A 27041-nucleotide genomic window follows, 5' to 3' on the forward strand; every position below is an offset into this window, starting at 1 on the left:
CTCGCACATCTCTTTTAAACTTGTGCTCTCTCAAGTTGAACTTGTATCCCCTAGTAATTGATCCCTCCACCCTGGGAAAAAAACCTCATACTTTCCCCTCTATCCAAGCCATTTACACTCTTATAGACTTTTAGCAGATCACCCCCTCAACCTCTTGTGTTCCAGTGAAAACAAACCCAATCTATCCAACTTTTCTTCATAGCTAAAGTCCCCCATGCCAGGCAACATCCTGGAAAACTTTTCTGTACTCTATCCAAAGCATCCACATCCTTCTGCTCGTGTGCTGACCAGAACTGTATGCAATATTCCAAGTGTGGCCTAACTAAAGCTGCAGCATAATTTGTCTCTCCTTATACTCAATGTTCCTTCCAATGATGGCAAGCATGCCATTGGCTTTTTTGCTACCTTTATCTACCTGTGCTGCCACCTTCAGTGATCTGTGGACTTGCACACCCACGTCCCTCTACATATCAATATTCCTAGGAGTTCTGCCATTCACTGTATAATTTCCACCTGTACTTGACCTTTCAAAATGCATCACTTCACATTTGCCTGGATTAAACTTCATTCAGCATTTTTTTGCCCATGCCTCCAACTGATCTACATCCTGCTGTATCCTTTGACAATCCTCCTCCTATCCACAACTTCAATCTTTGGCAGCACGGTGGCTCGGTGGTTAGCACTGCTGCCTCACAGCACCAGGGACCCAGGTTTGATTGCCACCTCGGGTGACTATCTGTGTGGAGTTTGCACATTCTCCCCATGTCTGCATGGGTTTCCTCCGGGTGCTCTGGTTTTCTCCCACAATCCAAAGATGTGCAGGTTAGGTGAATTGGTCATGCTAAATTACCCATAGTGTTAGGTGCATTAGTCAGGGGTAAATATAAGTAGGGGAATGGGTCTGGGTGGGATATTCTTTGGAGGGTCAGTGTGGACTTGTTGGGCCAAATAGCCTGTTTCCACACTGGAGGTAATCTAATCTCTGTATCATCTGCAAACTTACTAAGTAGACCAGTCACATTTTCTTCCAAATCATTTATGTAGATCATGGACAGCAGAGGTCCCAGCACTGATCCCTGTGGAACACCACTGGTCACAGTCCTCCATTCTGAAATGCATCGTTCCACCGTTACCCTCTGTCTCTTATGATAAAGCCAGTTCTGTATCCATCTTGCCAGTTCACCCCAATACCATATAACTTCACCTTTTGTATCAGTCTGCCATAAGGGACCTTGTCAAAGGCTGTATTAAAGTCGATGTAGACAACACCAACTGCTTTTGCCTCATCGATCATCTTTATCACTTCCTCAAAGAACTCAATCAAGTTAGTGAGGCAAGATGTCCCCTGCGCTCCTACTCTAAAAGACCCATTTGCATCTAAAATAAATCCATTTGTTTCAAACTGATGTCTGCAACATCCTCACTTACTGCCACCCACTGTAACCACTGACACAAGTAACACTGCATGCCCTCTGTGCTGCCTACTCACTTACTCAGGACAATTCCTGCAGCGGTGTCACTCACTTTCTGCCTTAATACCTGCCTCTCACACATTGCAGGAGGAAAGCAGCCTATAGTATGACAGAAAGACTCAAGATGGGTATTGAGCTGCCCATCCATTTCATGGAGAGATCATAATATGTTGGAACAAAATAGGGCTATTTGACCCATTGAGTCCACTCTGCTATTCCTTGAGATTATGGCTGATCTGATAACTCACAGTTCCACTTTCCTGCCTTTTACTCATATTCCTTTACTCATCAAATGTTTGGCTATCTCGATCTTTGAATATACTTAATGATCCACTGTGATAGCCCTCTGTGGTAAAGAATTTCACAGATTCATCACTCTGAAAGAGAAACTTCCAGCTCATCTCTGACTCAAATGGGTGATTCCTTCCTCTGAGATTGTGCCCTCTCATCCTTGTCTCTTTCACAAGGACAAACAACTTCTCCACATCTCCCCTGTCAAGCTCCATAAGAATCTTGCATGTTTCAGTAAAGTCTGTGCTCGTTCTTCTAAACTCCAATGGATACAAGCTCAAATTACTTTAACCTCGCCTCATGAAAGAATTCCTCCATTACCAGGATCATCCTTGTGAATCTTCTCTGCATTGCATCCAATGCCAGTATATCTTTCTTTAGGTAAGGAGCCAAAACTGTTCACATTATTCTAACTGTGATCTGACTAGTGCCTTGCATAGTTTCATCAAGACTTCCCTATTTTTAAACTCTTTTTGTGATTCACGCACTAAGACCTCCAAATCCTTTTGTTCTTTACTAACATATTGGACGTGGGCATCACTGGCTGGGCCGGCATTTATTGCTGACCCCTAGTTGCATTTGAGAGGATGCGGAGCTGCCTTCTTGATCAGTTGCAATGAGCTGTTCTGCGGCTCCTGCATTTCTTCTTTAATTAAATTTTATTTATCTCTTCTATACTTTCTGCCAAAGTGCATAATCTCACATTTTTCAATTTTATAATCCAGCTGTGAAGTTTTTGCTTATTCACTTGGCTAATCTACAGCGATCTGCAGACTCTTTCTGTCATCCTCACCACTTGCCTTACCATCTATTTATGTGTCATTTATAAACTTGTCTAATGCACCTTCACTTTCCTCATGCAAATCATTAGCATATATTGTACATAATTGTGACCCAAGCATTGATTCCTGTGCACACCACTAGTTACAGGTTGCCAAACTGAAAATGCCCTCTTTATCCCAACTGTTTGTCTTCTAGAGCAGCCTGATTCTGACCATTTCTAAGCCCCTAGATTGATATTGGAGGCTGCTTTGGGCTTACTATGCCTCAAATGATGATTGTCCCCTTTGACTTAGCTGGGGACTGCCAACAACCATGACAGGCTTCCTTTCTTTGTGTCTGACTTAAATGGCAAGGCAAGACAGAAGTAATGTAAACCTTGCACCTCATGCTGAGAGGGCAAAGTACAAAAAGACAAGGCAAGGCAATGTAAGGCAGGTATGCTCCGAGTGAGTGTTTGCTATGATAGTGAGTGAACAGACCATCAATGCTGTTCAGCCTGTGATCTGGGTGTGTGCCCCTGAGCACACAGTGTCCTCGCTGCAGCATTACTATGAAAGTTGCTGGTGCAGCCTGTGGTGCAGCACTAAAGTGCTGATGTGTTATGTAAGTAGATCAGACACTTGTCACAAGGATTCTCAAAGGCTGACACATGTCAGATGTCAAAGTCCATGGATGTGGGAGACTTGTGGTTGGTACCCATGGAGAATGCCCTGACATGTTGGTGCCTGGTGTCTAAAATGGTGGCCCTTTGGAGCCAGCGGTGAGCTGATTTCTCCAGGGACCTGCTCTGGTTTCTGTGTTGCACTCGCCCAATGTTCACTTTACTCGGCAAGTTTGGTAAGATCAGAAGTTGAAAATTAATGAGGGAAGTTGCACTGTCATCAAGGCATTTAACAAGCAATAATCCCCCATTAATGGTCACAACGAGAAACTCACCATGCTGCTTGCGAAAAGCATTAAAGATAGAGATAGCTTCGCCTGAGTTTTCACCATAACCCACATTGCACAGATCCTTATAAGATTCTGCCTTTAATATTTTGAGTTGAATATATCTCTTCTTCAGAACTGAATATTAGTTAATCAATTTTAGTCAAAAATATTTACATTGTTTTACATTTACAATTTATAAGTACATTTTCTTCCAAATTATTGTGTATTATTTTAAAGGACTATCAAATCATCCTTTGATTTTTATATTTTTCACTATAATTGTTTGGAAAGAAAGCAATTTTGTATTTGTTGTCAATAGCCTGCAGTTTTTACCCTTTGTAGCGAGGAATAGCAACTAAGAGTGTGAACTGAAGCTCCATTTCCTCACTTTCTATTGTTTCTCCAACAGTATACAGTTACTTTGGAATCATACATTAATACACTGGCAACATTCAATCTGATAAGACATTACTTTCTCCACTGTCACCTGAATATCAGCAGGAGAATGCTGGAGATTTTATTAAATTTTATTTGTATCATTGTTAGTCACAGGCCAGAAAACTGGAGGTTGGCTAACATAGTCCCACTGTTTAAGAAGGGTGGTAAGGACAAGCCAGGGAACTATAGACCAGTGAGCCTGACGTAGTTGGTGGGCAGGTTGTTGGAGGGAATCCTGAGGGACAGCATGTACATGTATTTGGAAAGGCAAGGACTGGTTAGGGGTAGTCAACATGGCTTTGTGCATGGGAAATCATGTCTCACACACTTGATTGAGTTTTTGAAGAAGTAACAAAGAGAATTGATGAGGGCAGAGTGGTAGACATGATCTATATGAACTTTAGTAAGGCGTTCGACAAGGTCCCCATGGGAGACTGGTGAGCAAGGTTAGATCTCACGGAATGCAGGGAGAACTAGCCATTTGGATACAGAACTGGCTCAAAGGTAGAAGACAGAGGGTGGTGGTGGAGAGTTGTTTTTCTGACTAGAGGCCTGTGACCAGTGGAGTGCCACAAGGATCAGTGCTAGGTCCACTACTTCTCATCATTTATATAAATAATTTGGATACGAACATAAGAGGTACAGTTAGTAAGTTCGCAGGTGACACCAAAATTGAAGGTGTAGTGGACAGCGAAGAGGGTTACCTCAGATTACAATGGGATCTTGATCAGATGGGCCAATGGGCTGAGAAGTGGCAGATGGAATTTAATTCAGATAAATGCGAGGTGCTGCATTTTGGGAAAGCAAATCTTAGCAGGACTTATACACTTAATGGTCAGGTCTTAGTGAGTGTTGCTGAACAAAGAGATCTTGGAGTGCAGGTTCATAGCTCCTTAAAAGTTGAGTTGCAGGTAGCTAGGATAGTGAAGAAGGCATTTGGTATGCTTTCCTTTATTGGTCATTGTATTGAGTATGGGAGTTGGGAGGTCGTGTTGTGGCTGTACAGGACATTGGTTAGGCCACTGTTGGAATACTGCGTGCAATTCTGGTCTCCTTCCTATCGGAAAGATGTTGTGAAACTTGAAAGGGTTCAGAAAAGATTTACAAGGATGTTGCTAGGATTTGAGCCCAAGGGAGAGGAATAGTCTGGAGCTGTTTTCCCTGGAGCGTCGGAGGCTGAGGAGTGACCTTATAGAAGTTTACAAAATTATGAGGGGCATGAATAGGATAAATAGACGAAGTCTTTTCCCTGGGGTCAGGGAGTCCAGAACTAGAGGGCATAGGTTTAGGGTGAAAGGGGAAAGATATAAAAGAGACCTAAGGTGCAACTTCTTCACGCAGAGGGTGGTACGTGTATGGAATGAGCTGCCAGAGGATGTGGTGGAGGCTGGTACAATTGCAACATTTAAGAGGCATTTGGATGGGTATATGAATAGGAAGGGTTTGGAGGGATATGCGCCGGGTGCTGGCAGGTGGGACTAAATTGGGTTGGGATATCTGGTCAGCATGGACGGGTTGGACCGAAGGGTCGGTTTCCATGCTGTACATCTCTATGACTCTATGATGTTTGGTATACTTTCCTTTATTGTTCAGAATATTGATTACAGGAATTGGGAGGTCATGTTGCGGCTGTATAGGACATTGGTTAGGCCACTGTTGGAATTTTGCAATTCTAGTTACCTTCCTATCGGAAGGATGTTGTGAAACATGAAAGGGTTCAGAAAAGATTTACAAGGATGTTGCCAGGATTAGAAGATTTGAGCTACAGGGAGAGATTGAATAGGGTGGGGCTGTTTTCCCTGGAGCATCGGAGGTTGAGGGGTGATCTTATAGAGCTTTATAAAATCATAAGGGGCATGGATAGGATAAATAGACAAAGTCTTTTCCCTGGGGTGGGGGGAGTACAGAACTAGAGACATAGGTTTAGGGTTGAGATATCTGGTTGACATGAACGGGTTGGACCAAAGAGTCTGTTTTCATGCTGTACATCTCTGTGACTCTATGACTCTTTTACTTCCACGGTAACCCAAACATTCTCCTAATATCTTTTCGAAATACAAATTTGGAACATCGGAATAATTTTGACTTGTAATTTAATAACTGTGAATAATGGTTCCATTTCATAGAAGTTTTCATATCCAGTAAAAGATTATTTATATTTCTCAAACATTAAAATGTTAACAATAATTACTTTAGAAGTATGCAATTCCATAGGAAAAGAGCAAATCCTTTTACTGTCCAATCGAGTTAAGGAAAAGTACTAAAACTGTATTATCAGGAATTGAATTATTTTCACTTCCATGACGATTGGGGCACAGTGCAGATAACTGTATCAAATAAAGAATAGAGAAGGGTTGTCTGTTTAAAGAGTTCACAATTATTCTTCTTCGATACATAATTAGGAACTCTCCAGAACATATGCTTTATATTTGGCATTCTCCTTCATTGCAGAATTTGCTCTTGATTTCAGCTTCAGAAGTGATGGATGGATTCTGGACTTTAACCAAGTACTATGTGTTCTGCCAGCTCCTGTGCTAATTCCTCCTCTTTCATCCACATTCAGGACTCATAGTGATGTCCAGCTTAGGCCCCAAGTGAGATTTATTGAACTATCAAGTTTGCAATCACTTAACTTGCTTTTGAATGTGTTACAAGGTCAATAGCAAAAAGGCCTGATCACAGATGCACCTGCAAGTGATGCCAATGTTTGATGTGGCTTAAAATTGCAATAAATGTAAAAAGAAATGAGAAACCTACCAAGAAATCTTTTAAAAAACAAGAGCTGGAAACATGTTCATGTTGAAAGATAAATTCCTCTGACGCAAACATACATTAAACAGAATTATAATCAGTTGAAATGCAAAATATGTTAAATGTATTCTGAAGAAAGCAATCTACTTTTAAACTATGCGTTCCAAAATGAGGAAGGACTGTCATGATCAAAGACAGATTCGATTATATTTCCAAATGATATGGCGTTGTCACAACTTGAAGCAACATTTCAGTAAAGTTCATGTGAGTACCACAGAAATAAATAGAACATAGAACAGTACAGCATAGGAACAGGCTCGTCAGCCCATGATGTTATGCCAAACATGATGCCAAAGATGCCAAATTACACTAATCTCTTCTGCCTGCCCTTGGTCCACATCTCTCCATTTCTTGCATATTCATATGCTTCTCTAAAAATCTGTTAAATAAGCCTATTGTACCTGCCTCCACCACCACTTCTTTTGGAACGTTCCAGACTACTACCACTCTCTGTGTAAAAAACTTGCCCCTCACGTTTCCTTTGAACATTCACCCTCTCACCTTAAATGCATGCCTCCTAGTATTAGACATTTCAACTCTGGGAAAAAGATTCTGACCATCAACCCTATCTATGCATCTCATAAATTTATAAACTTCTATCAAGTCTCTCCTCAGCCTCTGCCACTCCAGAGAAAACAATCAGAATGTTTCTAGCCTCTCCATATAGCTCATACCCTCTAATCCAGGCAGCAGCCTGGTAAACCTCTTCTGCACCCCCCTCCAAAGCTTCCACATCTTTCTTGTAATGTGATGGCCAGAATTGAACACAAGTTTAGCCTAACTAAAGTCTTAAAAAGTTGCAATGTGACATCCTGACTCCTATACTCCATTCCCCTAACAATAAAGGCAAGCTTGCCCTATGCCTTCTTTACCACTTCATCTACTTGTGTTGCCACTTTCAGGGAGCTATTTTAAATGCTTTAAAATCTGTCATTTTGTTTGAAAGAAAGCTTTTAAACCCAAATTGGACATCCAGTCCAATATGTTAAGTTTCTCAGTGGCAGGTTAGGGAGCCTGATAATAATCTGGAATCCCCATTCCAGCCTAGCCCAATAATACTTCACATCCATGCTTGACAAGAACATTGTTTCCACCATCTTTTGGGGAAGAGAGTAATAAAGATTCATAACCTTCTGAGGGAACAGAAAAAAATTCCTGATCTCTGTTTTAAATGGGCAATTCCTGATTTTTAAACAAATATCTGTATTTCTTGTGTCTTTCTGCTTTGCAAGAGTGCCTCTAGTAGAGGGGGTCCCTCATTATCCCTGCATTGCAAAAGCTTCTGAGTTGCTAGCCTTGGAGCACCCACCCACTCGCTATCCTCGATTGGATGATTGGGTGGGTGGGGTTGGGGCACAACTAAAAGGCCAAATGAGAAATGCTTTGATAGAGGGGGAGAATGTTTCCACTTGTGTGGAAGAACATAACTGGAGACTATCAATACAAGACAGTCACCAAGAAATCCAGTTGGAAATTCAGAAGAAAGATCTTTATCCAGATGATAACCTGAGATAATGGTTGAAGTGAACAGTTTCATTTTAGGGGAAGCTGGACAATCAGGAAAAAGAAAATATTAAGTAGTTAAAAGAGTAGATTTAAATGAGGGAAGAAGAATAGACATAAACATTAGATCGCTTGAGATGAAGGGTCTGTTTCTATTCCATATATCCTTTGTAATGATGATGCCCAGAGTCTCCAGACACATGCACACAAGGCTGTAGGAGAAGTTAATAATGAAGGTAAATGCCAAGAGATCATCCTTCTAAACTTGAATGCAGTACTACGAGAAGTTGAATGACCATATAAGTGGTTAAGGTTAGTGAAAGCACCTTCAAGTGCATTACCATACCAGCTACACTATTAGCCTCATGCACTGCTCAATTCATGACAGTCCCATCACTTGGCTCTCAACAACACTTTTTAATCAGAATACCCAGGGCTTCACCCTCACGCACTAAGCACTTCTGAAAGTGTCCCTCTAACAATACACAGGTTGAACACAATGTCAGCTATTTAACCATGACAGCTTTATCATCTGCACTGATATTATCATGCTCACTAATTAATATTGGACAAGGTCATATGCAATCAGAGGCAGTAGTATCTAATTGGAGGAATACAGGTGCTCCTGAAAGTCTGATCCCTCACCAAGGAGATGGGCTGACCATTAATAACAATCCCATAATTGAGACTATTGCCAGTGGCCTGGCTGAAGCCAAAAGAGATGTCAGTATCCTTATACTTAATCCTGCTTCTTACATCCATTCCCCCCGCATCCCAGCATCTCACCTGATTTACAAGCTGCAGATGGAGTAAACTGCACCTACTACTTATTCTCTCCTTCCTTCATCACCCTTTTACCATTTTCTTTTCAAATACCCAATAGAGATAAACTGTCTAGGCAGTGGAGAAACAGCAAGAAGGCAATAATGATGGAGGCAAAGCACAATCATTTGGTTTCTCAATTGCGGAAGGCAGTTCAGACAACATCAGTATGTCAGAGGCCAGATTAAAATTGACGTCCGCATGTGCTCAGACAATTGGCTTAAGTGGTGTGCAGTCAGGATGGGGGCAGGTCACTGGACGGTGTGCTTATAAATCAATTCTGCTCCACAGGACGGATGTGAGCACTTCAGTAAAGCAGTCTATTTATGACACAACAAAATATCTGATGCATTTGGAAGTCTGCCAAAGCCTATGGTTAATGTGGAGGAGCACAATGGAATGCAGCATCACCTTGATACAGGGTTTAGATGAGAGCTTGAAGCTTTCCCAGTATTCAAGTGGTGGCTGATTCTAATCTCTTGAAGACCCAGCCATAATGTAGTGCTATTTCCATAGTAGCATATGTAATAGCAGACCACAAGACTGGAAACTGCAGTGGAAGCTCAGTCTGCTAAGATGCTGCAACTTGCTGCCTTGCAAACTCGGGCAGCTGTTCTTCCTGCTGCTAAACACACGTTCAGCTGTGTGAGGTTAGGAAAGTGTGCTAGCTGGTGCATTCTACTCCAAGTGGCATTGTTGGTGTCAATCGACACAGCATGCTAATTGATGTCCTGATTTACCCACTTTGAATACTTTCTGGCAGGAGTACACTACACATCTAGTGCCCTCACCAATATATGTCCTATTGCCTTATACCACAGATGTCTGTGCACTCTATAATTTTCATGTTAGCGCTCTAAGAGCATTAAGTGCTAATAATCCCAATTTCTGAGCATTGTTTTGGATAGATCAAAAGGCCGAGGAGTGGCAGATGGCCTTTAATTTTGATAAATGTGAGAAGTTGCATTCCGGTAAGCAAATCAGGGCAGGTCTTGTACAGTTAGTGATAAGGGCCTGGGGACTGTGACTGAACAAATAGACCTAGGGGTGTGAGTGCATAGTTCCTTAAAAGTGAAAAATGGTTGTGGTTATTGGAGATCAGTCATCTCTCCAGGACATCTCTGCAGAATAGTATCCTAGGCCCAGCTATCTTTAGCTCTTTCATTAATAACTTTCCCTCCATCATACAGGTGGAAGAAGGGATGTTTGTTGATAAATGTACAATGTTCTGCATCATAGAAAGTTCGATAGGCATAGGCAGTAAAAGGCTGGTAAAAAGGGGAGTACGGCTAAATTAGACACAGAAAAGGTTTTACACATGGAGGTAAGGAACATGGCCAAGATATCAAATGAATACATTGCATATGTCTTTTACTAAGTTAGGAGATGCTGCCCAGGCCACAGTGACAGAGGATTAGGCTTAGTCACTAGAAGGGTTTAAATTTAATACATTGGAGGAATTAGTTGGGTTGTTAGTAATTAATGCACCGATAGTGCACTGGGACTGGTAAGATACATCCAAGCCTCTTGAAGTAGGGAGAATGGAGTTTCATAGAGGTACTGACAGCAATTTTGCACTTTGCCCCAGGCTGAGGGATGGTGGCAAGGATTGCAAATGTAATACCTTGTTCAAAAAAGGTTGTAAGAATAAATCCAGCAATGACAGACCATGCAGCTTAACTTCAGTGGTGAGAAAGCTTCAATAAGTTAGTCAAGAAAGAATTAAGAGTCACATGGAAACATTTTGGTTAATTAGGCAAAACCAACTTAGATTTTTTTCAGGGAAAATGATATTTAACTTACTTGCTGGAGAATTTTGAAGCAACAACAGAGAATGTTGATGAGGGAAATACAGTTTTTATGCATTGAGTTCCAAAAAATGTTCAATACAGTATCACACAACATACTTGAGAGAAAAGGACTTACTCCAGCAATTTCTGTTTTTGTTTGAGAGAAATTGGTTGCTCATGGAATAAATGAGACAGTGACAACATGGAACCCGAATTGACTGAGGGATGAAAAACATTGAATGATGGATTAAGTATTGTGTTTAGGGCTGGAGAAAGGTTTATTGTAAAACCCCCCAAGGCTCACTTTTCTGATATATATTCATGAGCTAGATCTTGGCATGCAAGGGATAATTTCCAAGTTTGTTGATGACACAAAACTTGAGAGCAGTGTAAACTGTGTGGAGGAAAGGACATGGACAATTTGATGGAGTAGGTAAATCATAGAATCTCTGTGGTGTGGAAGCAGGCCGTTTGGCTCATTGAGTCCACACTGACTCTCTGAAGGGTATCCCATCCAGAACTATCCCATCCCTGTAACCCCGCACTTTATGACAGCCAATCCACCCAACTTGCACTTCCCCAGACATTATGAGCAAATTAACATGGCTAATCTACCTAACCTGCACATCTTTGGACTGTGGGAGGAAACTGGAGCACCCGGAAGAAACCTACGCAAACACGGGGAGAATATGTCCACACGGTTACCCAAAGGTGGAGTTGAACCCGGGTCCCTGGTGATGTGAGGGCAGCAGTGCCAACCACTCAGCCATCGTGCTACCCTTTTCTTCTGAAAGGAGTTTGTATCTGAAAAGAATCTGACCCTCCACAGTCTAACTCCTGGTGGTGTAGCTAGGAAAAAGCAAATAGGTGACAGGTGAAGAAATATCAATGTGGAGAAATGAGAGTTAGAACAAACATGGATATATTTTCTAAATTAAAACATACTGCCCTAAAGGTTTTACAGGAGCAGAGAGACCTGAGTTTACATATACATGAGTTATGAAAGCAGACACGGGAAATACAGTGAGCAGTTAACATAGCATATAGCATCCTAACCTATATTACCAAGGCCAGAGATTACAGGAGTAATCAGTATAAGACACTATTTGGACCTCAGGTGGAGTACTGTGACACTTCTGTGTGCTATACTTCAGGGGTGACGTGAATGCATTGGAGAGTGCGCGGAAAAGGCTAGTGAGAACTGTTCTATGGATGAGAAAAATCAGTTGTGAGGAAAGATTGGGGAAGATGGGACTGTTTTCCATTGAAGAAGAGAGCTTTGAGGAGATTTGATGGAAGTTTCAAAATCATGAAAGGGCTGGACAGAGTCAATAGAGATTAGTTGCTCCCTTTCATAAAAGAACCAAGAATGAGAATGCACAGATATAAGATAATTTGCAAATGTTGCATTTGTGATGTGGGGAAAAAAAATTGTTTTTATACAGCAAGTCCGTAGTGCATGGAACATGCTGCTCGGACGTGTGGTGGAGGTTGGTTCATCTGAGGCATTCAAGAGGGTATTGGATGATTATTTGAATAGGAACAATATTCAAGACTATGGGAAAAATGCAAGAGAGTAGACCTGATATTCATTTAGAAAGCCAGTGCAGACAAAAGCATAAGATATACGAGCAGAATTAGGCCGTTTGGTCCATCCAGTCTGCTCTTCTGAATGATGGGCTGAATGGCCCTCTTCTGCACCATAACAATTCTCTGATTCATTTTCAGTTGTGCCTCTTGTGCAGCAGTTTTTGTGATTAAAAACTGATTTAATGTGCAAAGTATTGTGATATGTTGTATTTTGGGAGAGAAAACTGATTGAAGCTAGCAATAGTATGCATTCTTCTACTAAGCAGCAGTAATTGGTGCAGTCATGAAATAATATCACTGCACTCAGTGCTCTGTGAAAGAAACTTAAGGGATTAAACATTTAGTGGGAATATATATATATATATATATATATATAGACTGTGGGACTGTGTAAAACCTGATCATGGGTTGAACGTTCCAGCATATTTTCATAATGATGCTGCATGTGCTTTAAATGCTACAGCATTTTACTCCCATTTCCTTTCCCAAGAGACTTTGCAAGCTTTCTGTCAACATCTGTAAACAATATTTGATCTGCAATGACATCATCCCTCACAAGCACGTAACTTCAGGAGTAAAATCATGTTACAGTTCTACCTTTCAGAACTCAATTTAAATGGTACCTTTAAATAGTGACACACAATCCATTGAGATTATTTAATACTTATAAAGTAAGACCAATCCCTTTGAAGAAAAGGCCTTTGTGCTATGTTACTTCAAAGTAGCAGCGTATCATAATTTAGAACAAATAATCTCCACAAAATGCCCTTCGTCAAAATTCTTTTTACATACAAGAGTGGTGTTAAGATTTTTATCAGAACACATGCTTACAACTCAAAAGCATAATGCCATGGCAAGTACATTGTGTGATATTATCATGCAAAGGTTTAATGCACTCATATCAAATTTCTTTCTACATTACTTTAAAATTGATCTTAACCATTTATTTTGCATTGAGTAATATTGTTCTTAAAACAACAAAGGAATTTGATAAAAAACATTAAAGAGCAAATTTATCAATTCTGTCATTCTTGAGCAAAACAGCAAAACAACCTGAAGCTAGGACAAATGCTGGAGACCTGACTCATTGATCCAAGTTCCCATCTGGTAAGATTTTGATCTAGAAGTAGAAACTGGCTGATTTGGCCCTCCTAGAATTTATACGATAATCCCATACTATGTAATTTCAAAGCTATTAAGAATTAAATGTTATTTTGAAGAATGGTAACATTGTAACATAGTTTGTTGTTCTTCCAAACTCTGAAAATTAAACCATAGTACCTTCCCTTAACAACATTCATAAACTTGACCCTGCCCCACCCCCAATCATTCCTTCTTCTGCTATGTGCCAGTTACTTGTTCTTTCATTTTCGGGATGTTGGCAGAGGAGCAGCTTTAAAGCCAGTTAGCATATCCATGGGCATGTATGTGGTATATCTGTTTACGCAGCCATTTGGGTTTTACAGTTTTACTATCCTCATTGCTTTCTGATAAATTTTACATGAGGGCTGTTTTATTAAACAATGATCATCAATTAAGGTTAATTAACAAAAGGCATATCCCATTTTTAATGACAATTAAATATATTCCACCTTTATATTTCTCAGTCAGTTTAAATAAATGAAGAATTTGTTGACTATTAGCCTAAAATTAGGCCATTCGCAAAATCTACGTTTTCTAGATAATCCTTAAAGAAGATTTATACAGTGTTTCGCATTTACAACCAAAAGCAAAAAGAATGTAATTGTAAGTAAATGTGCTCACAGGAATGTGTCTTCTCTTAAAAGTTGGAGTACTGGATGGAGATGAGCTTGCGCTGAGAGCATTTTCAATGTCTTGGTCAAGCTGGTCCAGTTTCATAATGAGCAGCACCATGGAATCCAGCCGTGCTCGATCTCGATCTTCCCTCATTTCCTGAGGAAACAGACCCTGCAATTACAACTCACAGACCTAGAATCATTGAATCATACTGCACAGAAAGAGGTCTTTCACTCCACCATGCCAATGCCAGTCTTAAAAAGAGCTTTCCAAAAGTATATTGAAAAATTTTTTTCTTTTTTTCAAAAGTGTGGTATTTCTAGTTTTAGAAACAGATTTTACACGACTGAGAACTGAAACTGTTGGAATACTAGAGGAACATCGAAATCAGAAACATTTTCATTTTAGAAAATCGAGTTTTAGCTTGAGATAGATTAAATTCAAAAAATGTGGAAGAGCGTTATTAATTCTGTGCTGAACCTCTAAGAATTTATGCGATAATGCTGAACTGTGTAATTTCAAGGCTATTAAGGATTAAATGTTATTTTGAAGAATAGTTTGTTGTTTTCCAAACTCTGAAAGTTACCTTAATACTGTTACCTTTTCTGCTCTGTGCCAGTTATTTGTCTTTAATTTTGGGGGCATTGGGAGAAAAGCAACTTTAAGATGCCATAGCAACTCATTGTGATTTCTTGTGTTATGTTTGCTTACGTACATTATGTCTGGTGATATAGCCAAGATAAATCTTTCTATGAATACTGAGAACAAAATTGAAGATTTATTTTTGCTTTCTGTTCCAAATGCATCATTGAGTCAGTCAAGTTAAATTAGAACTTGTTCATTTATTCTGTAGGCGTAACTGGCAATACCTCTTCCCCAAGCCTCGATGGTTCACGCATGTTAAGATCCCAAGGGCTAAAAAGGCAATTACAAGTTGGCAATGGCATCTTGCATTCCAGAATTAACAATGATGAGTTTATAATTCTACCAGAGGAAGTGCAGACATATATATATTCACACATATCAATATTTTTAAAAAATAAGTAATTTGCCTGTGACGGTAAATTCCAGACATTATTTCAAGTGTGTGAAAGAGCATAACTCATTTGTGACTGTAGCTGTCATGAATTAAAGTTCTTTCAGACCCATAAAAGAGCTATCATAACTCATTGTCCCTGTGGAGATATCTTGTGTTACCATCATCTGTTTCAGTTTGTCTGAGTGAGCGGCAAAGCTTTCCTGGGGATTTTCGAAGGATAGTCAACTGACTATATGCTTATGTTCTGTAACAATGGTAAAAATGGTGTTGCAGCCTGTTTAAAAGGATGGCAATTTAAAGCTTTACATTTATGCTTAGATGAGCAACTTAATAATACACAACATGGCACAAAAATATGATTGAAGATGCTCTTAGATTGTAAGAGCATAAGTTATGAAATCAATAAAGGTCAATCAAGCCTACATCTTCCAGACAAACTATGCATTCCCTACTTACTTAAACTCCAAAGGGAAGCATAAGTGCTTATACTTCCCAAAACAATTAAACCAAAATCCAGTATACTCATTAATCCGCATAGTCCCATATTCAACTGCAGCTGCTATTCTCCGTGAAAATATTCTTCCCAAAAGATGGCAGTTTAGTCGATGAGAAAAATGTATTATACAAACAAAGAATGCTGGAAATACTCAGGTCAGACAGCATCTGTGGAGAGAACAGCACAGATCACATCTGGGCACTGTCAGTACTACTCTATGCTCAGGAGGAGGGACAGGCATGGGCGCTCTATAGCAGGATAGTAAAGAGGCCTTGCTGGCCAGACAAATCTCAGCTGGGGGTGTCCTACTGTGGAGCTGACCTTGCTACTTGTGGTCACACTGTAGGACAAAGATTTCCAAGCAGAAGGGACAGCCCATGCCAATTTGAGGTGTCAACCTGATGAAACTACAACAGATGACAGTTTGTGATCCAAGTAATGGATACAGCATGTGACAGACTGAGTTAATGATCTCATAACCAATGGATCAGATTAAAGCTCTGCATCTCTGTCTCTTACAATTATAAGTGGTGGAGGACAATTAAATAATTAATGAGAGGGGAGAGATATCAAAGCAAAACATGTAGCATTTGCCTTCTTCATGTACATGCGTACTTTCCGTGATTGGTCTACAAAGGTAGCCAGGTCTCAATACTGCTCCTCCTTTCCCAATCTATCACCATTTAGATAATAAAGTGCCCTCCTGTTTTTGCTACCAAAGTGGATAAACTTACATTTTTTCCATATTATACTTCATTTGCCACGCATTTGTCCACTCACTCAACTTGTGCAAATCACACTGAAGCAGCTCTGCTTCCTCCACACAGTTCACAGACTCCCCTCATCAATGCCTGAGAGCAACCAGGCCAACCACAAGACCCCCCCTCCCGAGCACTCACTTATCTCTTGGAGCAGCTGACTTCACTCATCAACGTTCGGGATCGATTGTAATACTTTACAAAGGTTCCTTCCAAACTCTCTGCCTCTACACCAAGAAGGAAAAGGGCAGCAAGCACATTGGAACATAATCACATCTAAATTCTTCCTCAAGCCACACACCATTTGGTGTTCAGAGAGTAACATGGAGAGGTGATGCCTGAACTGAAAGTGGTGTGTGGGAAGGTGTGGAAGCTCAGTACTGACCGGTTCAGACAGGGAGTGCCTGGAAGAAAGGAAATTGGGGTTCTGAGAGGAAGTGTTTTTTGATTACCAGCAGAGCCTCTGACTCTGGGTTCCAGGCGTGACCTGCATTGCTTTCCATACTCAGGCAAATTGTAAACACGCCATTGACATAGGAAGACAGTGGTCACACCTGGAGTGAGTGGAGTAAGTGTTTTTCTTTCTGTAAGAGCACAGATACTCTATTTTTTAGTGATACAAGTCCTTCAGGGGCAAAGACATTCATCAGGTTACACAGGGCAGGGTGAAGACATCTGTCATTACTGCAACCTGCATGTGAAATGTTTGTAATGTCCAAATATATGGATAATAAATCCTTGTCTTAAGCAGTCTTGACCATGTTTTTGGTGATTACAGATTGATCACAGTCATCTCTGTGTAGCAGAAGTAACTGCAAGGGACCATAAAAGTGTTGTCACGTGTGGGCTACAATTCAGCAGGACAGCCTGACAACTCAGAGGCTTCACAAGGTCATGGATTCTCCCTCACATTAACCTGTTAAGTATTTGCCAACATGAACGTAATTGCAATACTGATTTTCTTGGGTGACATGAGACCCGAGATTATATTTTCACTTGGCCAGGAATTTTAGGTAGCCCTTTTTTTAAATAGAATCCCTACAGTGTGGAAACAGGCCCTTTGGCACAACAAGCCCACACCAACCCTCCCACCCAGACCCACTCCCCTATATTTACCCCTGACTAATGCAAGTAACTTAGGCATCTCTGAACACTATGGGCAATTTAGCACAGCCAATTCACCTAACCTGCACACCCTTGGAATGTGGGAGGAAACCAGAGCACCCGGAAGAAATCCACGCAGACAGGAGAGAAGGTGCAAACTCCACACAGGCAGTTGTCCGAGGGTAGGATTGAACCCAGGTCCCTGGCGCTGTGAGGCAGCAGTGCTATCTTCCTTGTAGCATGTGTGTAAACAAACATGCAGGTGGAGTGCCAAAATGCAGCCCAGATGGATTCTGTAAAATTGATTGTAACTTCTTTTACATTACTAACTTGTATCCTAAATTCAGCACATTATTCAGAAAAGACATCACAAAATAGTTATTTAGTCTAACATAAAATGTTTTCTCCGAAGTTTGCTGGTGGTCCTTATCTGGCTGAGTTAAATAATACAGCAAATTGCATAAACTCAATCACGTTTACACAACAGTATTTGAATATTTGCTGTAAGGTTCCTCCACAGACTGATTGTTTATATAATTACCAAGTATCTGTAAACAATTCTGGTATATAAATTCAGCAGCTCATTACCTGTAAAATTATAACCATCTTAGAACTTGTGTAAATTTTGGCAATGCTGCAGTACACCGTGTTTTCGCTCAGAGGTCCAATACTCAATGTTACTTGCTTTATCCATAGTTATACGTTTCAATATGATTGGAAAAAAAAACCATAACTTTTGGCATCGAGTTTCTTTTCTTTATTTTCAGCAAAACTTTTTAAAACTATTCCTTTGTATTTTTATCAAATATAATTGTATTTTTCTTCTTTCTTCTTTCAAATCTCCCTGGACCTTACATCTCAATGGTCCAGCAACCAGATAAATGATCCACTCTCAGGTTTTGGTCACAGCTATTGGCCTATTAGGACGTCATTCAGCATGACCTTTGACAGACCTCAGGTAAGGATTTTTCCTTTTTACAAAAAGCTAGCGTTCAATCCCCACATCTTGCATACTTATGTGATTGCAAGACCCATGTTGTGTCTCAGTGCGACTTTAAGCAGTTTTCCATTCAATCTTGATGCATTTTTAAACCATGGGTTAAATTTTACCAGATATTGGTTAATTTTAGCAGGTTTAATGGAGGTTTTTACTCATGAACCCTGATGGGTTTTCTCACATTATCGTCTCAAACATGCCATATTACCATGCACCATTGTATTCTCCCACCTACTGTAGGTAAATACTTACTATTGCTGGGACATTCCAGGATTCCTGGCACCAACACCATCTTTAAAAAGCACTAGTTGTCAATTGCTTCCCTGCAAGGCCCATGTTGTTTGCCCTGGACGTAGTTGACAAGGGAAAATTGGCACACCACTTTGTGGACAGGGACATAGAGATCTTGGGGTGGCACACAGGAGGGCCATCCTCATCAAGAGTATAGACTATGAGCCTTGTTTTGAGGTGGGTGCATTGGGACAGTCAGACTGAGTGTGTGTCATAGAATCATACAACTCGGAAACAGACCCTTTGGTCAAGCTCATTTGTGCCAACCACGTTTCCCAAACTAAGCTAGTCCCACTTGCCTGTGCTTGGCCCATATCCCTCTAAAGTTTTTCTGTTCAAGTACCTGCCCAAATGTTTTTAAAATGTTGTAATTGTACATGTCTCTACCACTTCCTCTGGCAGCTTGTTCCATACCCACACCATCCTCTTTGTGAAAAAGTTGCCCCTCAGGTCTCTTTTAAATCTTTCTCCTCTCACCTTAAAGTTATGTGCTCTAGTTTTGGACTCCCCTATCCTGCGGACAAGACCTTGGCTATTTATCGTATTTATGCCCCTCATGATTTTATAGACCTCTATAAGGTCACCCCTCAATCTCCTACATTACAGGCCTATCTAGTCTGCCCTTATAATTCAAACTCTCTACTCCGGGTAACATCCTAGTAAATATTTTCTGCACCCTTTCCAGTTTATCCTTCCTATAGCAGGGCAACCAGAACTATATGAGGAGAAAGTGAGGTCTGCAGATGCTGGAGATCAGAGCTGAAAATGTGTTGCTGGAGAAGCGCAGCAGGTCAGGCAACACAGGCAGGTCTGAAGAAGGGCTTATGCCCAAAACGTCGATTCTCCTGTTCCCTGGATGCTGCCTGACCTGCTGTGCTTCTCCAGCAACACATTTTCAACCAGAACTATACACAGTATTCTAAAGTGCCCTTACCAACGTCCAGTACAACTGCAACATGATGTCTCAACTCCTAAAATCATTGGTTTGAGCAGTGAAGGTAAGCATGCTAATACCTTCTTCACTATCTTGTTGACCTATGGTGCAACTTACAAGGAACAATGTACCTGAATTCCTTGGTCTCTCAGTAACATGCAGAGAGAAGATGCTGGCACTTACACTTACAGAGTGCACAAGTTCATTAACCCTCTTGTAACACTGTTGCACAGCCCTCTGGTCTGTGAACACGATACTGACTACCTGGGTAACAACTTGACAACAGGCTGGCAACGTTTGAAATGGTGTGCCTTTAAATATCCTGCCATGTGAATGGGGAAGGTTGACTATGAGCCTTGGTAAGAGGTGGGTGCATTGGGACAGTCAGACTGAGTGTGTGTTCCAGAGTCATACAACATGGAAACAGACCCTTCGGCACCATTAAGCACTTGCACCTCTGATAAATGCGAGATGACTGTTACATAAAGTGGTGATATGGAATGAAACCAGCAGAGTAAAATTGCATGAGAAATCTGACTAGGGCTCATGTGTGAAACTCTTTAAGAAATTGTCACTTTGCCACACTTTGAAAAAAATTCAGGACACTATTTCAGTTTAAAGCAACACTAATAACAACTCTAGGAATGCGATAATGAGCGAATTCAGTTATGGTAATCCCATTGAATGTCTAGGGGCAATGGTTGGATTCTCTTGTTGGAGATGGTTATTGCCTGGCACTTGTGTGGCACAAATATTATTTGCCGGCTGTCAGCCATATTGTTCAAGTCCAGCTGCATTTGGACACATGCTGCTTCAGTATCTGAGGACAGACAAATAATGCTTAACATTGTGCAAAAATCAGCAAACATCCCTATTTCTGGTGTTATGAAGGAGATAAGGTCACTAACAAAGCAGCTGAAGATGGTGAGCTGAGGACAATTGGTCCCTGGCAGACCTTCAACTGGGAGTGGGTCCCCAATTCAGGAAGTCCTGCTTTCCAAGAGCTACTGGCCATTCTGAAACTAGCAGCTGTTGTATTTGGCAGGGAGGTTGTGGCCACTGCTGGGAAGATATCAAACAACCTGAGGATCAAGACCGCAAGTGCTTTTCAATGGGTAGCTTTGGAATGAGGGAAGATGAGAGCAGAGATATTGGAATCAAGAGCATGGGGTGGTCTCTGCAGCCCTGCCCTTTATCCAGCCTTTCAGTCCTCCATAAGCTAATGGGACTCATTCTGAACTGACAGCCTGCCTGCACTGTTGCATGGGCCAACCCTTTTGCGCCACCTGAAGCTACTTATTATAATCCAGGTAAAAATGGGTCCTTGAGTCATCATTAATTGTCTCAGTTGGCAGAAGAGGTCAAGTATGGGATTACCCACCTAGAACTTGATTCAGGCGAGAGGTGAACATGGTGCGGTTCTCGGGCAATATGCTACTTCATTTCCTTGCCTTCCCATCTCCTTCTGTGCCCAACACTAAAATATTCTGGTCATAGTTTCTTCTTCAGTTCTTAAACTGACGACAAGTCAGTTGTTACTTGACTCCAGTCTGATCTTGGGGCAGTTTTACATCATGCAAGCTTCTCTCACAGTTTATGAGTCACTTAACCGCTCAACCAAACTATTAGTTATTTTCTGTGCAGTTACTTGTGAGTAACGAATAAAAATCTGATAATATCCCAATTTCATAGGCTTGGAAAAGATTCCTTGATTCTTTTACAAATGCTTAACTCTAGTATTTGCAGCAGAAGGAATCTCAGTGTCAGCCTTCTCCTTCTTGCCGTTGTCTTGTTTATAGCTCCATGAATGTCTGCACTAAAACTGCGATTGTACTCTGCCACTGTTGTTTTCAGAAGTTAGTTCTTCTAAACATTCTCATGACATTGGTGGAATTCTGGTTATTTGTGGGGCACAAGTGTAAAAATACCATCAAACAGACTACAACCGCTCAATTATAGTCACATCCAAATATGCACTATTTAAAGAACTCAATAAGAGGTTTGTTCAAGCAGTAGTGATGGCCCCCTGGCCCCCACCCCCTCCCACCCTCCATTGCTCATTCACAGACCAAAGCCCCTGACTTACAGAGTAGAACTTGAAATAAAGAAAAAAAAAACATGCAGCTGAAAGAGCCTTTTGTGTTCTGATACCTTGAGGAATGCTAGTCATCTTGACATAGTCCTGTGAACCACTATTGAAATACATTTCTAATATGACCGCAGGGTCAGAGAGCTACCACCAAGGTTTCCAATGATATATCACATGTTTTTCTAAGCCTTTTCAGAGGGCTTTGTACACGAATGGTGTTTCACTTCTCTCAAGTATATAAAAATGTTGAAATGTAATCAGAATTAAATTTGCAAATTCCAATAAGCTGAATCATCTCGTCGTACATATTGAGAATGATACATAATACTTTTGCTCTCTGTAAATCTCAATTGGTTATTGAATAAGACATGGCCAGAATGTAGGTATAGTAGTTGTAAGCTGACCCTTGACTTTCATATACATAATTGTCAATGTAGCTTCTTGCCTACAGCAATTCATGTGCTTCAATGTGTTGTTATGTATCTATTATATGTGTATGTTGGATTTGCAGTGGCAGCAAAGCCATTGGAACCACTTTAGATATAGCCTAAATGAGGCCTATAGACAGACTGGTGTTGAATCTTCTACTGGGATTCGGGTGAATTTTTTTTCTGGATAATTAACATCTTCCCTCTTTAGGTTCTTGGGGGTATAAACAGTATTGTTTACTTTCCTCATACAAGAAAAGCACAATGATCTGGATAAACAGCTCTTCACAGCTGAGCACTGCAGGTTCCACTCATAAACTTACGTTTATAATTTTGAAGACTCCACTGTTATCTTCAAGGGATCAACATATGAGCATAGGAAATAAGATCAAAAGTAGACCATTCAACCCCTTCAGCCTGCTCCTCCATTCAGTAGATCAAGATCATAGCACAGGACAGCACGATGGCTCAGTGATTAGCATTGCTGCCTCACAGCGCTAGAGACCTAGGCTCAATCCCAGCCTTGGGCCACTCTCTGTGTGGAGTTTGCCTATTCTCCCTGTGTCTGTGCGAGTTTCCTCCAGGTACTCCAGTTTCCTTGCACAATCCAAAGATGTACAGCTCAGGTGAATTGGCCATGCTAAATTGCCCATTGTGTTAGGGGAATGGGTCTGGATGGGTTACTCTTTGGAGGGTCGGTGGGCCAAATGGCCTGTTTCCACACTGCAGGTAATACAATCTAATCTAACCTAACTTATTTGTAGAGGAACAAAAAGGGAGGAAGAAAATTCAGCAGTTTGTGGCATTATGCCACAGATAACCTTTTCCCATATCTGAAGATGCTGGCTCTTGTTGAGAACCTGCCTCCAGCACTCTCGTACCATATCCAGCTCCCCATTCTGTAATCAGATTCTGTATTTGAGAAGGCTATTCTATCAATGGGACTGTCTGATCCAAATTACATCCCAATGTAATTGAAACATTTTCTAATTGAGGTGGAGATTGCAAAATTCAGTTCCTTCGTGCCTATTCAGCTCAATAAGCATTTTGGATCCAAAATTGTTGGTGTTGCATAAGTACATGCTTTTTAATATGAGCTCTGCCAGTTATCATTTGGTGGAACCCACCTTGGTGTGGATGCAGGAAGTATGACTAGTACGCAGTTGACATCAGTTCGTATTTGACATTGATTCGGTAAGTGCCATTTTAGAGCCAGCACTCCAAATAATGCAACATCTGAAAAACACTCAGCTGACCATGGACCATATAGTTCACAAGGAGAGTACTTGGCCCATCATTTGAGTACTAGATCTTTGAAAGACTTATCTAAACAGTTCCATTCTCACTTTTCTTTCCCCTTAGTGCTGGATTGTTCCCTTTACATCATGTTTCCTTCTGCAAGTTATTATGACAACTACTTTTGCCATTCTTTAAGGCTGTTCATTTCAAAGCATAACAACTTGCTATATAAAAACAAGTTAATCTGCCTATACTTCTTGCTATTAACTGAAATATATATTCTATATTAACTAACTGTCACCCTCCGTTGGAAATTATTAACAGATATGGATTAGGAATGGAACCCACCCTGTGCTAGCCACAGGAATTCAGAGTAAGTGAAACACTCAGAAACCCAAACTAAGATCAGTTAGCTAAATCAGTACATTGAGGGATCAGATTCCAGAAGCTTCTAAATTTTTGTGGCTTGTTTTCACACTGAGTAGTGCAATGTTCAACTTAGCTATCAATCGAACATCTGGACAAGATACAACACTATATTAACTAAAACATAACATTGTATTCATGAAATATTCTGATGTTGGAACACCAGTAGAGAATTTAATTGTAATTCTGCAACCTGTAATCCCAGTGGGCTACAAAATTGGAACTACTATATTGTATACCGAGCACTATGAGTACAGCTACTCTGTGAAATGCAATATATGTTGACAGTATGGAATTGTTGATTCAGTCAACCCCGTTTTTACAGAAATTGAAACAACACTGAATGCTTGGATATTTGACAGGATCAAACAGAGCTCTTTCTAAGCAGCTGATATGAAGGTCTCTACCACAGAATCCAACATTATTTCAATATTATGTAGTTTATCAGAGAGCAGAGCAGTCACAGTTAGCAGTTGTTTCAAGCATGGATCAAAAGACTGGTAGTAATCATCTCCAATGTATTTTATATTATCTTTTTTCAACATAGAAAAGAAGAGACTTGAACAAGCCTTGGCTGTAAATTACTACCTTAAGACATTTGGGCAAGCACACGAATAGGAAAGGTTTGGAGGGATATGGGCCAAGTGTCAGCAGGTCAGACTAGTTTAGTTTGGAATTATGTTTGACATGGACTGTTTGCATTGAAGGGTCTGTTTCTGTGCTGTATGACTCTATGATTCTATTAAAATCAGATCATGGAACTCAAACGATCAAAAGTTCATATGTGGAATAAACCTCCAGAAGACATGGTTGATTCAAGTACAGTTAAAACATATGAAGAACATCTAGACAGGTACATGAAAAGGAAAGGTCTAAATGGATATAAGGCCAAATGCAGGCTAGTTTAGTTTGAGAACCTTGGTCGCATGGATGAGTTGGACCAAAGGGTCAATTCTAAGCTGTATGATTATGACGAATATTGTCAAAAACTGCTTATAAAGTCAAATATGCCATGACAATAATTTTCGATACTGACGAGTGAATATTGTTGTGGTGCAGCAATGTTTGAGGACAGCTTGGTGGGTGAAGGAACCCGGAGAAAATATACATTGAGATAGGAAAAAGGGAGCAAAATTATTAAAGCTGCAAACTATGTAATGGTTCTATATCACTCTGTGCTAATAGCATAAACTCATAGAGAAGGTACATTTTACAGAAGTTATATGGAAGAAAAACTGTTTCCAGTTCAAACATGTCTTTCAGATCACCAAACCAAACTATAAAATGTAACCCAAACCATGCCAACTCAAAGGTTCTGAGTGTGAATTACCACATTGATTTATAGCCAAAAAACATTTAACCTACAAAATCAGGCCAGTAACTGTTTAGCCAAACTTTTTCCAGCTCATAAAAATTTACAACACATATTTTGACTGCTTACACTCTGATCTGGAAGCTTTAATAGTACTGCTGGAGCACATTTAAAGTAAGTATTATATAGTGCATTTGTATGACTTCCCAGCACTAGTAAAACAGTGGATTTCCATGGGACGTGGACACAGTTTCTGTCAAAGATCCAACAAAGCTACAGTGATAGAGTGAGGCAACCTAAGGAAATCCTGACCAATGTTTCTGGTATGACTCTGCATGCTGATCCTGGTGTGCTCATTAGACAAGAGTTGCATGACCTTCCTAAAAGGTTTACTCTCACATGGCTTGAAATTAATAGTACATCGAATATAAATCCAGTGTTAACTTTGATTAAACAAGTGGTCAGAGCTCCCTTGAAATGCACATGCATTTTTTTATGTATACTTGCATACAGCGATGCATGGAGATGTTTGACTATGTGGTTGTGGAGATGAAGAGGTGGCATGGGTTGAATTTCCTTATGACCTTTCCTGTTCTACCATTTTAACTTTAGTGGAGATCTTTTTTTTTTTTACAAACTTTACTCCTTTATATATTAAAAGAAGTGCCTAAGTATATATAGTTAGAGGCAGAAAACCAAAGAACTGTGGGGGCTGAAAATTAGAAACAAAACCAGAAATTGGTGGAAAAGCCCAGCAGGTCCCGTAGCATCTGTGGAGAGAAAGCAGAGATAATGTTTCTGATCCAGTGACTCTTCTTCAAGAAGGATTGTCAGACCTGCTGAATTTTTCCAGCAATTTCTGTTTTAGTTTTGGAATAGGCAGGAGATATCAGATGAATATGTGACTGAAGAGATGGTGTCGGGGGAGGGTTTCAGATTGCTGGAGCATTGGGACTGGTTCTGGGGTAGGTGTGACCAGACCAGTTACACCTGGTGAGACGAGGGTTAATGTCTGAGGAGCAATATTTTCTAAAGTGGTTGGGGAGGCTTTAAATTGAAATGGCAGGGGTGCAGAACCTATGGAAGGAATCAAAGGAAGAGGAGACAAAGACATAAACAAAAGACAGAAAAGGAAATAAGAAAAGTGAAAGGCAAAGAAATCAAAGGCCAGGATCAAACAGGATCAGGGTGAAAAATAACGGAATTGGACAAGTATTGCTAAAAATACAAGCCTCACAGCTTTAATCTTTAATGCACTGAACATTCATAATAAAGTAGATGAATTAAATGCACGCACAAATGAAAACAGGTATATCATAATTGGAATTATGGAGACATGACTGCAGGGTGACCAGGGATGGGAACTGAATATCAGGCAGTTTTCAGTAGTTAGGAAGTATAGACACAAAGGAAAAGGTGATGGAATTTCATTATCGGTTAAAGAGGAAAGTAACATAACAGTGAGGAAGGAAATTGATTCCGATGATGTGGAATCTGTATTGTTCAAATTGGAAACACCAAGAAAAAAACTCTATTAGTGGGGATTAGATACAACCCCCCTAAAACAATAAGGTGACTTTGGGAATGGCATTGAACAGGAAATTAGGCTTGCGTACAATAAAGGAACATTAAGATGACTTTAGTTTTCACATAGATTTGGCAAATCAAATCAAATCAAACAATACTGTAGAGGATGAACTCCAAGACTGTGTAGGAGAGGTTTTCTGGACCAATGCTTTA

At 40.4% G+C, this 27041-nt stretch overlaps 1 protein-coding gene across 3 annotated transcripts in view; it reads right to left on the reverse strand.

The window, feature by feature from the left end:
- Window positions 1–27041, reverse strand: part of dlc1 (DLC1 Rho GTPase activating protein) — a 480352-nt gene that overhangs the window by 338027 nt on the left and 115284 nt on the right. For all 3 annotated transcript variants that reach the window (XM_087988376.1, XM_087988381.1, XM_087988374.1), the window contains exon 3: window positions 14195–14344. In XM_087988376.1, coding sequence (XP_087844502.1) covers window positions 14195–14344 — 150 coding nt within the window. The remainder of the gene's footprint in view (window positions 1–14194; window positions 14345–27041) is intronic.

The sequence above is a fragment of the Chiloscyllium plagiosum genome, unplaced genomic scaffold, assembly GCF_037043375.1.
Source record: "Chiloscyllium plagiosum isolate Xiang-an unplaced genomic scaffold, Cpla_swu_hap1 HiC_scaffold_1, whole genome shotgun sequence".
Classification (NCBI taxonomy): domain Eukaryota; kingdom Metazoa; phylum Chordata; class Chondrichthyes; order Orectolobiformes; family Hemiscylliidae; genus Chiloscyllium; species Chiloscyllium plagiosum.